At 46.8% G+C, this 17,562-nt stretch overlaps 1 protein-coding gene across 2 annotated transcripts; it reads right to left on the bottom strand.

The window, feature by feature from the left end:
- Window positions 1–462: 462 nt before the first annotated feature.
- On the bottom strand, window positions 463–15,736 carry REST (RE1 silencing transcription factor). Of its 2 annotated transcripts, none has more exons than XM_082758489.1 (4): window positions 15,467–15,736; window positions 13,737–14,644; window positions 8,874–8,957; window positions 463–5,850 (listed from the first exon to the last, which is right to left on the bottom strand). In XM_082758489.1, the coding sequence occupies exons 1-4, from the start codon at window positions 15,670–15,672 to the stop codon at window positions 4,148–4,150; spliced, it is 2,901 nt and encodes a 966-aa protein (XP_082614615.1). In that variant the 5' UTR covers window positions 15,673–15,736; the 3' UTR covers window positions 463–4,147. The 2 variants fall into 2 exon arrangements, with proteins under 2 accessions (XP_082614615.1, XP_082614614.1); XM_082758488.1 differs by having other exon boundaries at window positions 13,737–14,647; window positions 15,467–15,735.
- Window positions 15,737–17,562: the final 1,826 nt, after the last annotated feature.

The following is a 17,562-nucleotide window of genomic DNA, read 5'->3' as shown; positions in this document are numbered from 1 at the left end:
ACGTTTCCATTATCCCTGTACAGCCAGTACCATAGCCATGGGGAAGACAGGTGACCTCATTTTTATAAATCTGCTAGGAATTCCCCAAATCATCAGAACCACACATCCGCTGGGAACACAAGAGGAACTGCCACCAGCATTAAACCTGAAATTCAGATCTGCAACTTCCATCAAGTTGAACTCACACAGGCCCAGCATTACGTTTGAACCTTGTCTGCATCTCTCACTTTGTGCTTCGCTTTAACTGGAGTGAGCAGAGAAATTAATACAATTAAATGGAAAAAGAACATATTTCTGGAGCCACAGTCCCCTTCTGCAATCAAGTCTGCACATATATGCACTTGGCAGCTATATCCTGGCTCCCCACATCATTCTGTCCTGATGGCTTAAAGATGCAATGATGCTTGCATTGCTGCTGCCATCAGTTAAAAACACCTCTGGTAGCTATTAATTAATAAGTTGTAGATAGAGGCTGCAAGTTCCTTAATAAAGTTTATTTAATCATAACTATGCTTAGGAAAATACACTTGTACGGGTTAATATAATGCAATTTAGTTTAACTTTACACTACATTTTGGACAAAAGACTTATACATGTCTTAAGTAAAAACAGGATGTACGATCTGGCTTGTTTTACATCTATTAAAAACGTAGAAAAGGCTGTCATGCACTACAGTAGAAAGAGCATGAAAAAAAATTACCTTTGGTTTAATTCAGAGAATACAAGTATTGCACTGTAAAAGCATCAAACATGGTGCAACCAAACATCACAAACACATTTCCGTGCCAGCTTACAAACGTTTGTTAGCTAGTATAATTTTAGAGGGAGGAAGTATATGTACACATAAAATAATTCCATAAGCTATTCGGATTCTGTTAATATTGTACGTATGCCACATATCTACAGAACTGCCATTCAAGAAAACTTGAATTTGGTTAATACTTTTCAGCTACATCTGTTGAATCTAAGTCTGTTGAAATTAATGACGCTACCACATCTTAACTGGCCTGTCAGTTGTCAAACCTTTTTTTCAATAAATGAAGTTTCAGCCTAGACCACCAAAATCCCAAAACATTGGATTATGAGTGCAATCCACTTCTGGATCGTTTCTTAGGGCAGTTACTTTGAGTGTACGGAGGATCCACACAGGCAAAAACCCCACACACCGTGTTTGCTGCTCAGCCAAGGACCGGCAGTGCAGAGCTGTCCTGGTGCTACTACTCCCTGCGGCCATGAATTGAACACTCGTGCAGGTTATCATCATCAAGACAAAAAGAAATTGCTAGTATTGGTCAAACTGACACAGAATAATTTAAGAATATTGAAAGAGACAGAAGTCGTTGTTTAAAAAGGAGATACAGCAATGCAAAACCCCCACGTGTGGTAGGTTACCTAATTCATACACTCCACATCAAATATTCAATATTAGACATTTCTAACATTTTAGATACACATGACACAGTAAAATCTTTGCTGCTTTAATTAACATACTCCCAAATCTTGGCCTTCACCAAGCAGATAATTCCAACACAGCTACGTACCAACAGCAGGCATCTTAGGACATTGCTGGTAAGGGTCTCAAGTAGACTTTTCTTCTTAATATTGAAATATTAAGAAGATCTTGTGACAAAACACTGCTTAACAGAAGCACCATTGTCTTCAAAGAGTTCTTGGTAGATCACGCATTAAAACCTTGACCACTTCCCAGAAATGTCCAGAGGAGTATCTCAAAAAAACACACTGTTTTATCTCATAAAGAGAGATTTCAAGTCAGTCTACAGCATACTTTCCTTTAAAATTAACAAAAAAAAAAAACTATCAGGCCAGTCCACAAGTTTATCTGAACATAGCTGAAGTCCTTGAAGTCTCTCAGAAGATGGCAAATGCCAGAGGGGAGCTATAAAATCTCTACACAGTACTGGAATTCCCAGCATCTGTTCACATTGCTCACAAATGGTGGCAACATTTTATATCACTGGGGAAAAAAAAATATCTAAGACTATCACAACTGCTTGTCTAGGAAAACAATTCATCTAGGTTTATTTTCTTAATGTTTAACATAAATATAGTTGCAACGTGATCTTTAGTTGACACTGATTGTCACAGCCAAGGTAAGGATTGAATGCTATCTAAGCAAACAAAATCTCACTATACAACTTATTTCTGCCACGAGGGATGTTCTCCCTCTCAAATCTTTGGCCTCCTATTATACCAATCTCTCCCAAAAGGAGAAGCAACGTAAGCATTGTTGTTCTCTATTCATTCAAGAGGGTTTGCTTGGAGGGGAAGCTGACATAGGGACAGGCAGAGCAAAATGGGGTATATTCCAGAACATTTTAGGTCATAAAACACATTAATACTGATTGATCTCTCCTCTCCAAACACCTGCCTCCAAATTTGCTTCTTTGGAGTTGACAAGAAGCTACCCCCAACTGCTCCAGCTGAAAAGGGAGCTAAGAGTGGTGTTCTGCAGATGGGAGTGTTTTGTGCTTTCCCTGCTTATTTGGATTTTGTTCACATTTTACTACTACAAGCAGCAGGCATGCAATCTCTTGCATGTTTCTGTGCACCAGAAGAGAAATCTGCTTAGAATTGAGAACTCCTGCAGTGATGGTTCTTGCATACAGACCTAAGATCACAATCTTATGTGTTTCTCCCTCTGCATGGAAGCAGGATGGTTTTACTAAACGCAACTTGAATGAATAAGGAGCAGGAATTCCTACGAGTTTTAATACCAGGTTTGTTGCTTACCAGTTATCTTTGTGGGTTTTGCTTGTTTGTTTGTTTTTGGTGAGACATTAGATTTTGATGAACCATACTTATATCAGTGCTACATTTTTTTTTGTTTGTTTTTGTTTTGTTTTGTTTTGTTTTTCAGTTCATGAAGTTTGACTGCTGTCCATTGTGGAAATTAAAAAGGAAAAAAAAGATCAGCTGGACTTTGCAGAACTTGCAGACATTTCCACTGAGAGCACGTATTGCCCTGTCTGGTGATCCCAAATTAGAATTTTTTCTTCTGGATACATATTAAAAATACCAGAAGTGGCATTTCTATGAAAAAAAATGTAAAATAGTGTTTTGAAACTGCACTGGTATCCTTTTGCTCAACAGCTATAAAATTTTAAAGCTAGTCAAAAATATATAGCCAAACAATTCATAATTCATGCACAAGTAGCAATACCCCACGAAAACAAGAAAAATATGCAGTAAAGAGAATCACGAAAAAAAAAAAAACTGGCCCATGGTAAGCAACGAATCTGAATGTTTTGAAATAAAAATGGCTACACAAACAAAACCAAACATGCATATATAAAGTGTACACGTACTGCACAAGCGCTATTTCTAAAGGATTAAACTGCATAGGTAAAAACAAAAACAATGTGCAATATTTTAAGCCTTTAAAGCACACAAAAAAAAAAAGCAGAAAATTAAAAATAACGAATTTACTTCCCCACAGCGGAGCCAAGTATGTATCATAGTTAATAAGACATTAATCAAGACAGGTTCTCCAATCAAAAGTTGGAAGGACTAACCCCAAATTTTGGCTCACTGTTCACACTTCGGGGATCTGAAATGTACACTCACAATTATAATTATCTCCAACAGTCACGTTCATCGCTAGCCAACTTTGATTTGTTTTTACAAAGTGCTCTTTTATGTAATAGAAGCTATCACCCTGGTAGAAAAAACATGGAGTAGTTTTTACCACTTTGAACGTCCAGAGACATTACGAAGAACTGAAACAAAGGCAGAGGAGAGGGGAAAGAGATGAGTTGGCTGCTAGAACAAAAAGCAACTGTCAGCGGCTCTATAAACATCCAACTTGTGTATGAGTTGCTACAGTCTTGTTCCTAAAATTCTATTTATAAAATAACTGCATAAGCTAACGGACTAGAAGCAGACAGACTTTACGGGACACGGCCTCATACGCCCTACCTGCCTTCTCTAACGAGGAGATCCAACAGTTAATGAGTTCATTACATAAAAAGTCGTCAAAAATATTTTCAACTGAAAAATAAATCCCAACGCAGACTCTAAAGCAACCCATGCTTAAAAAAAAAAAAAAAAAAAATCTACAGCATCTGTACACGAGCTACATAAGATCTTACAAAAGATACACATACCCCAAAACCACAACTATTTAATTCTACTCCTGCCCTTTTGTCGCCTTCTCGAGATAATATACATTGACCAAGTGGCGATTGAGGTGCTTGCTGTACTCGCCCTCCTTTCTAAACGAGCGGTCACAGAAAATGCACACATAGTTCTCCCTGACCACGCTGCTGTCTGCAGCTCCCTCTGACGCCTTAGGGCTGGCTTCCTCTGGCACAGAGTGAGCGCCATTCAACCCCGAATCATCGCTTCCTTCCGATATGTTGTCGCTGATGTCGCTGCCTTCGTGGCTGTGGATGCCCTCATCCTCCTCCATTTCCTGAGATTCATTCCCTGCTGCGTTACCCGGAGACGGTAAGGCCAGTGCTACCGTAGGGCTCTGCACGCACCCTTCTGGGGGTGCAGGTGCTGGCACGGCATCTCCCGTGGGCTCTGTCGCCGGCAGGCGTGCCTTAGTCAGGTCCATCGGGTCAGGGTTACTCACAGTTTCTGCCACGCAGGTTTCCTCTGGCTCCTTCTCAGGCTCCAGATCTGGCAACGCGTCCATGGGCTCATCCGACGTGTGTTCAGAAGACGCCTCCTGAGGAGATTCTTCAGAGGAAGCGTTTTCCTCCGTATCCACCTTTCTCTCCTCTTTTTCACAGTCGGCGTCTTTGCTCTCCTCTGCTGCAGCAGGCATGTCTTGATCCTTCACCTCACCGTCTGCATTTTCATCCTGCTCTGCCAGACAAAGCTGTCCTGGCTCCTGTGTGCAACCTCCTTCAGCACTGACGCTCTCCCCCTCGCGAGTGTGACCACCACCATCACCTGATGATGATGCTGGGCCAGCAGGATCTTGCTCCTTCACCTGGTCGCCGCTCAGACCGTCAGGCTTCACACCCCCGTCTTCTTCTCTAAGAGGACATTCGTCTGGCATCTCCTCTTCCTCCATCTTCTCCTGATCAGGTCGACTGCTTTTCCTGCTGTGCTTGTTTTTCAGAGCTTTCTTTTTTTTGTTTTTCTTAAGGCAGGAATTTTGCTTTTTAGGCTCCTCCTCCGGTGCATCATTTTTTTGAGCTTCCTGGTAGTCTTTGGGCTTAGTTTCCACTTTCTTTTTCTTTTTTGTCACTGCTGAGGTGTCATTTGCAGGCTCTTGCTTTGAGGAATTCACTTCTGCCTCTGCCTTTCTTTTGATCTTCTTTGTTTTACATGCTTTCTCAGCATTTTTCTCAGTTTTAATATCCACCTCCTTGTTTTCTGAAGCTGATTTCCGACTTCTGGTTGTCACCTGGCCTGGCGAAACGCTGGTTGCCGGCTTCTTTTCCTTTGCTAAATTCTCTTTTTTCTCCACTTTCACAGTTTTCTCCGCTTTCTTTGCGGCTGCCTCCCCCTTCGTTTGCTCCTTCTCCGCCTTGTCGTTAACGCCCTCGGCAAAGTCCGCCTCGCTCTTTTTAGTCCGTAGCTTCACCTTGGAGACATCCATGGTGATGTCTGAACAGTCGGGGTGCCTGGATTTGATGTGGTACTGCAGGTTGCATTTTTTAGACGCCGCGTAGTCACAGACAGGGCAGAGAAACTGGCGCGGGTTGACGTGGAGCTCAACATGCTTTTTGAAATTGCTGCGGTCGGCTGTTTTGTAGTCACAGTGTGGGCAAGTCAGAGGCTTCGGCCCGTTGTGAACCTGCCGCGCATGTCGAGTCACTTCGTGCTGGTTTGAGGCCACGTAGCTGCACTGGTCACATTTGAATGGCTTCTCACCTAAGGAAGGAAGGGCGGAAGGGAACGATGATGATTATTGAGCACGGGGGTGGAAAGGAAACGGCATTGTGCTAATACAGGCACGGAGATACGGAACTCAGAAAGGCAAACAAAATGATCCATGCGCCTTTAAAATTAAACACTACCAACATAGGAAATCCACAAGTCACAAACACATCCACAAGACACCAAAAACGATATACAAAATTAAAAAAAAAAAAAAAGAGAGGAGGGGCAAGGATTGGGAGGAAAGGGATCCACAACCAAACAAGCAGTAACAACGTCACGGGTTCTGGCTATGCATACATACCGGCAGAGATCCCTCTACAGTAATATTAGCAAATGGAATCCATACCCAACTGGTCCATTGAATGCATTGTAGAAAAACGAAATGCAACATTGGATGAATAGCAGTTTCACACAAACGTTTCAAAAAGTCCAACTTTACACAGAGTTAGCGTACTTCATGCTTGCATTGAGAAAAGAAGTAAGGGAAAATAAGCTAGCAAAAACCAACGCCTGTGAGAGAAGCACCCTGCTTAGCTGATCTTGGCCTCTGATAGCTCAGTTTGCTGGAGTTTATGTTTCAAACACGACGTGCTGGCTGCGGGCTACTCTTGGCAAGGCAATCCTAGGCATTCTGAAGCCATGGCGTTACTACTGAAACCTGCATTTACATTTCTGGAGTTACTCTTGCATAAGTGTTTTCGAAATGTTAGGTTTAGCACACGCTGCTGCAGCCCAACTGGCTTTCCATTTACACATCAAAGCACGCAGGAAAAACACTTTCAGCACAATAAATCGATACAAAAATACTCTGAGAATATTTGTACACAGGCAAATTCAGCTGAGGAACTCGGGATGCTCTCGGGCTCTAAACCATCTCAAAACTGACCTGTGGAACTAGTGCATGCCACTTCGAAGGCACACTGAGAAGCCACCCCAGGCCCTTACGTCCATGGTACAATAGTACTTGTGCCATCCCTCCAGCCCGCTGCCCCGATTCATGCTGCTCCTCGGAAGCCCCATGACTCAGGAGAGCAGAGCAGCCTGCAATTAACGCCACGTCGCTGTGCCTGCGCTGTCCATTTGTGTGTCAGCCACACGGACTGCAACAGGTTGTGCTGCCTCCCTGGCAAGCAGGGCTGGTGACGCTTGCTGAGGAGGCTAGAACACTTCATTTCTGCCTGCAGCATCTCCTTGTTATTTAACGAAGGATTGGTTTGATCCAGCCCATCTTCTTTCCTTCCTCTCACCTCCTCCTCGACTCCCAGTGACCTTTTCCACGAGCTTAACCTTGAGGTGCTTCACTGGGCATACTCCTGCCAAGGGTGGACCTTATTCACCTACCCTGCATACATCAGCTTCACGCTATATACAGTGAGGACAAGTCCCACTCTTCTATGTGCTTCAACAGGCTGTTCCAACCACACAGAGTGCTCAGGAATGTTGGAAAGCCATATCCAACAGGTAACGCACACACTGTACACAGAAAGCTTGTGTCTGGCACCTCTACCACATCCAACGTTCCTGTGCAAGTGGATCACTTAGCCACTAAGGTGGCTAAGACAGCTAAAGTAGTGCAGCGGACTATGAAGCACTGCACTTCACTGCCTTGCACTTGAAGGTAGTTAAAATCAGCACTGGTTTGCCCTAAAAGTCCAGCTTTTGAACTGCAAGAATCTGGAAGTTGCTCAGAAGTCGCTACAGAAAGGCCTGGACAAGGGGGCAAGGCAAGATGGGCAACAGAAGTTATGACAGCTGTTAATAAAAAAAAAAACCGAGAGCAATCTCCTATGTGCAATCCCATTCCTGGCAGCACTGCTCATGCCCTCCTTCCCAGACCTTCAACTCAATGACCAAGGGCATATCCCACTCCTTGTCCCTCTTTGCATTTCAGACTTCTCTGCACAGACAAGGGGAGAAGAGGATGTTCAGGAAATAGTTTCCAGGCTCGGTAAGTTTTGACCAAACCATTTGCAAATTCACATTTAGCCCAGAGGTTGAGTTAAAAAAAATTGGTTGGTTGGTTGGTTTTGGTTTTGTTTCTGAAAGAATTCAATTGAAAAATTCTCAAAACCAAAATACTGGCACGTCATTTTTAAGCTGGCTATTTTCAATGGGTGCAAACCCCCATCCCACAACAGTTAAAAACGCCTTCTCGTGTCAGCTATTGAAATCAAAACAGCTACGGTTCACGAGGCTTTTATTACTGTTTGCCAGGGATGGGAATTCATCTAGGGTTGGTCAATTCAGATTTTAGCAAACCCAAAGCATCTACCTCAGCTACCCTAAAAAGGGCACTAAGTACACCTGTGCTTGCGTTTAGCATGACTGCAGAGTAAGAGCTCAGAAAAAAATGCTGCTATTTTATTCAAAAACAAAACAAAACAAAAAGATTCACAAGAGAGCAGGAGATGTTTTTTAACACCACAGCTTTGTGATCAATGATGGAAAATAAATGCTAGTGAAAATTGCTAATTCTGCCCCGTAGTGCCACAAGACTGAATCATCATTTGTAAAAAAAAACTCCTGAGTTTGCTCATTTCTCCCCTGTGCCAGAAGCAGGCACTGCTTTGAATCTTTTTGTAACACTAAGCAAAAACTGAGGGTTTCCTCAGAGCTCCTCGATGCGATGAGATCACAAACATCACAGGGGAGCTTCTCAGCTAATCAAACCTCTCCCAGCTTCACTGATTTGAACTGAGGTATTGCAGCAGACAGAGGGCAAGAATTTGTTCCTCCATCATTGCAATGTTGTATTTACTACTAGACTAAGACTACTACAGCAGTCCTGTGAACCTCAGAATACATCTTGGATAGTGAAGGGAAAGAAAAAAATATATATTCCCATATCATTCATATATGAATGGCAGTATTATTTTAGCAGGTAAGGACAGCCTTCTCTGTTAAAACCAGCAGCTAAAGCTCAGGCTATCCTGGACGAGATGAGCGCCTCGTCTCATCCAGAGCCACCCCCTTTTCCTGAGGCATGCTGCTGCCACCGCCACCCCCTTACCAACCTGAGTGGGTGCGCATGTGCCTGGTTAGATGGGTCTTCTGAGAGCTGGAGTAGGGACACATGGCGCATTGATAGGGCCGCTCTCCTGCGAAAACAGAACAGAAGGGAACAAAAACACCAGCGATTAGTTACTGACACGCAGCTGGTTCCCATACTTGGTTCCCAAATCATCCGTGCCAGGCTGTCACAGAACCCCCCAGCTGCATTTCAAGACACGTTATCGCTCAGAAAAGGGTCAGGGCGAGAAGCATGTGCCTGAGCTGAGCCAGCAGATGTGTCATGCCTTATGAACGTGGGACTGCAATGACGGGACAGAGTATTAGAGTCGGACAGTAACCTCAGGCAGAAGGGGATCAGGACAGCCACCCTGAGGAAATCATAAGCCACCAGAGCTGATTTTTCTACAGTGTTTTCTGTCATCAGCCCAAAGACACACAGAAGATACAGACCGTGTAAAAAGCCAGGCACATTTTTGCTTCCTTTAATGCCTTACCTGAAACCTCCACGTTCAATGTGGATTAAGGGTGGAGAGAAACTGCCCCCACATCCCAGAACAGCATTTTCCCAAGTGCAAGGGACTGGGACATACCAGCGAACTTTTATTGGCAAAGTGAAATTGGCTGGAACGTGGACAAGCACAATGCCTTGCTCAGCGAAACTGCTAGCAACAGCTCGAGCACAGCAGCAGCACTTTGAAGACTCAAATTCCTCCACCTGCAGTTTTTGTTTCTGGAGAACTGATGGAAACTAGCCTGCCATAAATTAGGCCTCCACAAGAGAGTTAGCTTGTGTAGCTACCAGTACACTTGGAAAATCCTTTTCAAGTGAAGACAAGCCCAAAATAAAGGCCGGCAGATTTAGAAATAACATCCGTTAGGCAGGTCCACGTAAGACCCAATTTTTTATTTTTATTTTTTGCCTCAAACTGCCAGCACATCCCAGAGATGTAGGCTGCTTTGTCTCCACTGCACGTTGTGGAAACACTTTTTAGTTTAGAGCAGATACGCCTAAGAGGGGACGGCAGGAATGGTGGGAAGGGAAAAGGATATTCTCAGCTGTAACACTACTCAGGGCATAGTCAGCATTACACCGCAGCACTTTGCTACATCAATCAAAGCATACAGCCAAGGTCCTCCCCAAACCACTGAGATCCAGGCGGGAGCAGAAGCCCTGTACACAGCCTATGCCTTCGCTTTCAGAGCGTAGTTTTACCTGTAGCAGCAAAGACCTCCAGCTGCTAGGATCCGACGTGAGGCTCCACTGCTGGTCTGTGCTGAATCAGCAGTAGGAGCAGTCGTGGTATTGCAGACAAATCCCCCCCCCTTCCTTCCTCCCATTAAATCATTTGGATTACCACTCGTTTGTATCAGCAACTTCAACACGAATTCACCCTAACAATCACAGCCTCCCGCACCACACAACCCCGTCCCACCCCCCCAAATTTCCAGTTAAGACAAGGTTAAGTCATGAACAAGGGAGGGGTAGGGCTTTTGGCATACAGAAATGGTTGGGGCTTGCAGTGAGCCTTTATGCCAAGCTACAAGGGTTGTTTTATAAAGTCCTATTCACCAAATGTTATTTTACAAGCTCGCTGTATGCAAACAGGCCCCCAAAAAACCCTCTATGAGACGCTCAGAGAATAAACCCCGAGCTGGCAAAAGCCAAAGCAGACACTCAACTCTACACAAATGAACAGGCAGAAAGACCTCAGTGAACATGTTTGAGATCACCTCCTCACTAAAGCTTTTCTTCCTGTGCTCCTAAAAGCTCTGCTTGAAACAAAACTGCTTCCATCAAACTGCCAGTACAGTGTGGCAAGCAAGAGAGATCTCCTACAGCAAACAAAATAAAAGTACAGCAGCTTGAAGCTAGGCACCGAACACTGGGACTGCCTGAAGAAGGCACATTTTTTATATAGCCCTGTAAATGAGTTTTGGTTAAGGCTCCTAGAAATAGTTTCTGGTAAGTAAAATGGAAAAATAAAATAAAATAAAATAAAATAAAATAAAATAAAATAAAATAAAATAAAATAAAATAAAATAAAATAAAATAAAATAAAATAACTGCATTCTGTCTTGCACTTAATACAGTTCCAGGATCAGCAGGAGGAAGTACCTGAGGGGGGGTAAATCGAGTCTTAACTTGCTCTAATATATCTAGTGAGCACAAATGAGTCTAGGTGGCTCTGTCCCCAACACACAGAGGCCTTTCTACCCCACCAGCAGAGAAAGGCATGGCCTTGAGCTCCTCCAGACACCAGGCTCTTCCAGGGGTAGCTTTCCCAGCAGACAAGCTTATGACCTGCTGCAGGATCCTTAAACCACCCTCTGCCCAAGGTCCCCCATTTGCCAGCAGCCTGTCCCACAGTTTTTAGTTTTTAGTCCAGGACAGATTCACACACGCCTGCTTTTCCACAGAGATGCAAGCACAAGGCGAGCAGGTAACACCCACCTGCTTTCCTGAGGTCAGATGCTTCCTCCACCACGCACTGCCCTTGCCTGCAGCCCCCTTCCCCTCTCTGTTATTTGTGTGTGCCCTCATTAAGCCACTTCAGTTCACTACCCAGCAGAAAACAAACTTGGGGATGAAGAGAGGGATATTTCGCTGCCATTTTGGTAAGCTGAATCTATAAAAACTGTTATTGCAAACAATGCACATTTAAAAAGGAATCCACTTATTTGAAAGATTTTTAATCAGGTGAGAACTGGCAGAAAGATCTGCATGTGCTAGCTTTCAGCTAGCAAAGAGAGTAGCTACCAGAGCAAACTAAAAAGTGCTGAAATCATAAAATCATAATTATTCTTCTTCAGCTTAATTAAAACAATGAAAGGACATGACAAACCAAACCAAAATACTTTTAAAGGAGAAAAAGGTAATTGGACAATATTCTACATAATTTAACTTGCCTTTTTCTTTTTCCTTTTTCTTTTTTAATACAGCTCACCAGTCATGAAAAAACAGCAGCACTTGTCTGCTGAAAACTGTCACCTTCAGAGAACTCTGCCTGCAGCTCTGGGAAATTAGGATTGTATTGAATAGTTTCCGTCACTGATTTTCTTTAAGATTGCAGTTCTCAGAGCTTGCAGAGAGTTTCCCAGCTCTACAGTTGCTGCCATCACCCTCTGCTGCCTTCCTTCTCCAGCTGCAGTGATAACAAGGTGCTTCCTCAAGCATGCATTCAGGGTTAGTTCCCCTAAAACTCAATGAGGGCTTTCAGAGATCAGAGTGGGAACCTGATGTCACACAAACACGAGCAGGGATGAATTCAAAGTCGAGACATATGTAGAACAGGCACCACAGCATGAGCTCACACTTGGCAACGAATTCCTGGGATGATTTATTTAGGTTTCTCCTACATTTGGTCAGTTTTACCTGGTCTCTTTCCTGTTATCTCCCACAATACGTATAAATGAAAACACACTGGAGGACAAAACGTACCATTTTCCTAACACCTCCTAAAATAACCTTTGTTTACTTGTTTGGGAAAAAATATTTAGACAAGACTGATCTCCTTTAAACAATGTCTCACAGCTATTGTTAAGAGAGTAGCATGCCTTAACATATCAAAAATCAGAGGAGCCCCTGTAGACCCTTTGTCAGAGCAGCCCCTAAGGCACGCTTGTGAGCCCAAACTGCTCCCCATTGCTCCACCACACCTCGGCTCAGGCCCAGCTCCAAGGTCTCAAGCGTGCAGCCCTCCCCTTCCAGGCAGCTGCAGAAAACTAAGCAGAAGCCTCAAAGCCACTCGTGTCAGCAGTGTGAAATGTAACTTCGAAGAAACAACTCGACATGTGTTTTTGTTCACCTCCAGCAAAGGGAACCGGGCCAGGACATCACACCAGAAGCTAGTTAGCAAGGCTGCTCTCCGAAAAACCTGCAAGTAAAGTATGAATGGCCCCTCCCTGCCCACGGAAGGCATCAGGAGGCAAAGCGCTTGTACCTCGCTGCCCTAAGAAGAGGATGTGGCTGCGACATCCCCTCTCAGACCGCAGCCTTTAGTCAGAAAGGAGTCTCAAGTTTGGCTGCACTTCAGCACTTCCCACGTCAGGGGCTGCGGAGGCTCTGTGATACAAAGCAAGGTATTTCCTAATCAGCTGCAGCCCCAGCTCACACAGCTGCACGACTGAAGGCCCTCTGAATCCATTTGGTATAAATCAGAGCTGAAAGGGGCCTCATACTTTTCCTGGAGATTACAAACTGACACTGGGAGAAGACATGAAAACAAGCCAAAGTCTCACTTGAGGGTTCCCTGTAGGCCAACATTAGTATGCATCTACTTTTGGCTACTGCAGTGATGCAGATCTTAGAAAAAAAAGTAAGGGCCATTAAGGGAAATTTATTGCCTATGAACACTACTCAACATTTACTATGACTTTGTAGATAGGAGAGAGCACTTTTGCATGTGTGCATCATCTTTCTTCTACTCACAACTTAGTCAAGTTTCAGCTTGGTCTCAAGCCACGGTTTTCAAAACCAGCTATGTGATTTAGGCATCTTTTGTCAACCTGCTTGTTTTGTTCTCACAAAACATCAGGGCCTTGCAGACCCTGGCAATCATCACACGCACACTTTGCCCTCTTCAAAAAAGTTGTCCACAATTAATAAACAGGATGCTCTTCACCTCCCTGTGGGCTCCTGACATTGAGAGATGTCAGGGCCTTCTTAAAATTGCAGACTGGAGCTCAAACCCAACCCCTATGTCACAGGCTACAGCCTGGTAGCACCAAGTACAACAAGAAAGCCTTACAAGGGTGGAACAAGCTCTGCAAAGAGAAGAATCTTGGTTTGCTTCATCCGTTCAGTTTCACAGTACTTACCAAGCTTACATTAAAAAAAAAAAAAAAAAAGAAGATTAAAGGCTTACCTGTGTGAGTTCTAATATGTTGAATATAGTTGTTTTTCCTGTCTGAAAAGTAGGAGCACTGCGAGCAGGTATACACTTTCCTAGGAAAGTGATTTCTTAGGTGTTTCTTCCAGTGATATTCACTGACAGTAGTATAAGTGCATATGGTACACTTGTAGACTCTCTCGTTTTCTCCGGCTTTGTTGTGGTGCTTCAGGTGAGCCAGATAGTGATCGTATCTGTTAGTGTTATAGCCACACCGATCGCAACGGATCGGGCCCTTGGAGAAATCCACCTCTTCGGTGGTGCAGGAATCGGACTCCTTGACCTGGGCCTGCTTTTCCGCATTTTCTTCCACAAAGAATTTCTTAGCGCTGTGAACCCTGATGTGATGCACAAACTCCTCTTCGGACTCTGCCTCGTACTGGCAAGGCTTACAACGAAACGGCTTGCTCTTGAGGCTCTTACACTTGTCCTCCGTGCTTTCTGGAGTACCCGGTGCCTCCAACGGGGCCTCTTTGTCCGCACTAGGAGCCTCGGGAGCGGGGCAAGCAACCGGCCCTTCGTTTTCCACGCTGGGCACTTCAAGAGGGCTCAGCTCCACATTTTCGGGTGCCTCCCGGTCGCTCTGCTCAGGCTGGGGGTCTTCCATACCCTCCCCATCGCTGTCGGAGAAGTTGCTGTCCCCCACCGTCGTCAGCTCCGCCATCTGCCTCTCCTCCCCGACCAGGTAGTCGCAGCAGTTGCCGTTCACCTCTCCGGTCAGGGCCACGTTGGCCAGCATGATGAGCTGGGGAGCCGCCAGCTCGGCTTTGGACAGCTCGTGCAGGTCGTACATGTCTCCGGGCAGCGCCATGCCCAGGTTGGCCCCGCCGGGGAACAGGCTGCTCCCCCCGGCCTGCCCCAGCACCTGCGTGGCCATAGCAGCGCTGCTGCGGGGGAAGGAAGAAAAGCAACAGCGGTGAGCACCTGGGCAAAAAAAAAAAAAAAAACACACACAAAGCCACCCTCTGGGGGCTGGGGGGGGCTCCCCCTGCGCCCCCCCCCCCAGCCGAGGAGCCCCCCGGGGGTGCAGCCGGGAGGCGGCCGGGGGAGCCGTGCCCCGCCGCAGCCCTCCCCCCCCGTCCTCCTTCCCTCCCTCCCTCTTTCCCTTCCCTTCCTTCCCTCCCCGCTCCCCTCCCTCCCTCCCAGCCAGGCATGCGGCCATTTTCTGCCTGCCCACACAAAGCGGCCCTCCCCGCCGCCGGGGGGTGGAAGGAGGCGAGGAGGAGGAGGAGGAGGAGAAGGAGGAGGAAGAGGGAGGAAGAGGGGGGGGGAGCCTCGCCGTGGAACCGGCACGGAGGCGAGGCGAGGGCTCCGCTTCCTCCTTCCCCCCACCCCACCCCCCAAAAAAAAAAAGAAAAAAAAAAAAAGAAAAAAAAGAAAAAAAAAAAAAAAAAACAAAAAAACACAAAACCAGGGCTCGGCTCCGGGGCAAGGTCACCGCGGCCGATCGCCGCCTCCCGGGGCCGCGGGGCGCTGCCCTTCCTCCGCCCAGCCCCGGCGCGGTGCAGGCGGCGGCTCCTTAGCCGTGGTGCTGATCCCCCCCCCCCCTTCCCTTCCCTTCATTCCCTTCCTTCCCATTTCCCTTCTCGGCCCGGCCGGGCCCGGCCGCCCCCGCCCCGCCGATCAGCCCTGGACAGCGCCTCTCGGCTCGGCTCGGCTCTGCCCGGCTGCGCTCGCTGCTTTCCCCGGGGCTCCGCCGCACTCACCGGCGGCTCGGGGCCGCGGGGCTGCCGCTGCTGCTGCTGCTCCTCCTGCTCCTGCCGCTGCTGCTGCTGCTGCGGGGCGCGGCGCGGCGCGGGGCCGAGCGGGCGCTGCTGGCGGCGGGAGGCGCATTCCAGCACACAGCGCGCAGCGGCGGCGCCGCCCCGCCCCGCCCCGGCACGGCACGGCACGGCTCGGCCCGGCCTCCCATCGGCTCTGGAGGGCTCTTCCCAGCCCTACAGCTCGCCAGGTTTTCACAGAATCACGCAGAATCACACAGAATTTCTAGGTTGGAAGAGACCTCAAGATCATCACCTCTGACCTAACGCTAACAGTCCCCACTAAACCATATCCCTAAGCTCTACATCTAAACGTCTTTTGAAGACTTCCAGGGATGGTGACTCCACCACTTCCCTGGGCAGCCTGTTCCAGTGCCTCACAACCCTTTCAGTAAAGAAGTTCTTCCTAACATCTAACCTAAAACTCCCCTGGCGCAACTTAAGCCCATTCCCCCTCGTCCTGTCACCAGGCACATGGGAGAACAGGCCAACCCCCACCTCGCTACAGCCTCCCTTGAGGTACCCATAGAGAGCGATAAGGTCGCCCCTGAGCCTCCTTTTCTCCAGGCTGAACAAGCCCAGCTCCCTCAGCCGCTCCTCGTAGGACTTGTTCTCCAGGCCCCTCACCAGCTTCGTCGCCCTTCTCTGCACCCACTCAAGCACCTCGATGTCCTTCTTGTAGCGAGGGGCCCAAAACTGAACACAGTACTCGAGGTGCGGCCTCACCAGAGCTGAGTACAGGGGGACGATCACCTCCCTCGCCCTGCTGGTCACACTGTTCCTGGTACAAGCCAGGATGCTGTTGGCCTTCTTGGCCACCTGAGCACACTGCTAGCTCATATTCAGCCGACTATCCACCATCACTCCCAGGTCCTTCTCTGCCTGGCAGCTCTCCAACCATTCCTCTCCCAGCCTGTAGCTCTGCTTGGGGTTATTGAGCCCCAGGTGCAGGACCCGGCACTTGGCCTTGTTGAACTTCATGCAGTTGACCTCAGCCATAACAAGGAGTGCAGGAAGAGCAGCTCGCCCTGGGTGGAATGGTTTAGATTGAACTGATTCATAAATCCCAAATCTTCAAGCAGTAGAGTGCTTCATGAAGCTACAAAAACCCTCTTCTTTTCCTCTTCACCAGCTCTGTGCATGCTTTGCTGCACCACTGCATGTTGTGCATAAAAGGGGGCCGAGTCCCCAGCTGGCAGAAACTGGTAGAAACCCCTCAAGAAAAGCCAAAAGCAAATGTCAGCTTTCCTAGATACAAAAATCATCAGAGAAGTCAAAATATGCCAGGACTCGCCTGAATTATGCCAGAAGCATAAAGGTTTGTCAGGCATTTAAATAAGGTATCCAAAGAGCATCCCTGATCCATTCCGTTTTACTCTTTATCCCAAGAGGAATTTCAGCCCAGCTGAGCCCAGTCGGTGCTGATGCTCCCAGACCGCCTCATGCTATGCCAAGCTGTGGAAAATTATGAAGCATCTTCCACTGGTGGCTGAGGGATTTTGCACGCCTCTTGTTTCGTTCGCTGGGTTTTGAAAACTGCTTTTTTTCTTTTTTTCTTTTTTTTTTCCTAACCCCCGTCAGTAGATGGTATGATTGAACCAGTCCACTGAACGCTTTAAAGTAGGGTTGGAAGGGTTCAGCTTCAAAGCAACTGTACGGCGTTTAATTTAATCTCCTCTCAGCAGAATCTGGCAGTGCAACCTGATCCGGGCAGCCAGACATCATCCCCCCCCCCTTGTCTCCATCCCTTCCAGGGGCACTTCCAGCAGGCAGAAAGGTCTGCTTGTTCGGCCCTGTTTCACTGAAGTCACGGGGGCTTTGTACAGGTGCTGCGAGTACCAGGCAGCGGGTCCAGACCACTGCTTGTTAACTCTTTGAGGGAAGACACATGCTTCTCTCTCTTTTCAGAATCCAAGTCCACGGAAGTACGTAAAAATAAAAATATTTATACAAATAGGTAGGTTTTAGGACTCATTCTGAAAGTGTGATGAATACAGTTACAGATGGCAAGAGATAAAACAATTCCCCCTTCTCTAAACAGA

The sequence above is a fragment of the Aythya marila genome (genome assembly GCF_965140915.1).
Source record: "Aythya marila genome assembly, chromosome: 4".
Classification (NCBI taxonomy): domain Eukaryota; kingdom Metazoa; phylum Chordata; class Aves; order Anseriformes; family Anatidae; genus Aythya; species Aythya marila.
This window is presented reverse-complemented; position numbering and strand designations above follow the sequence as displayed.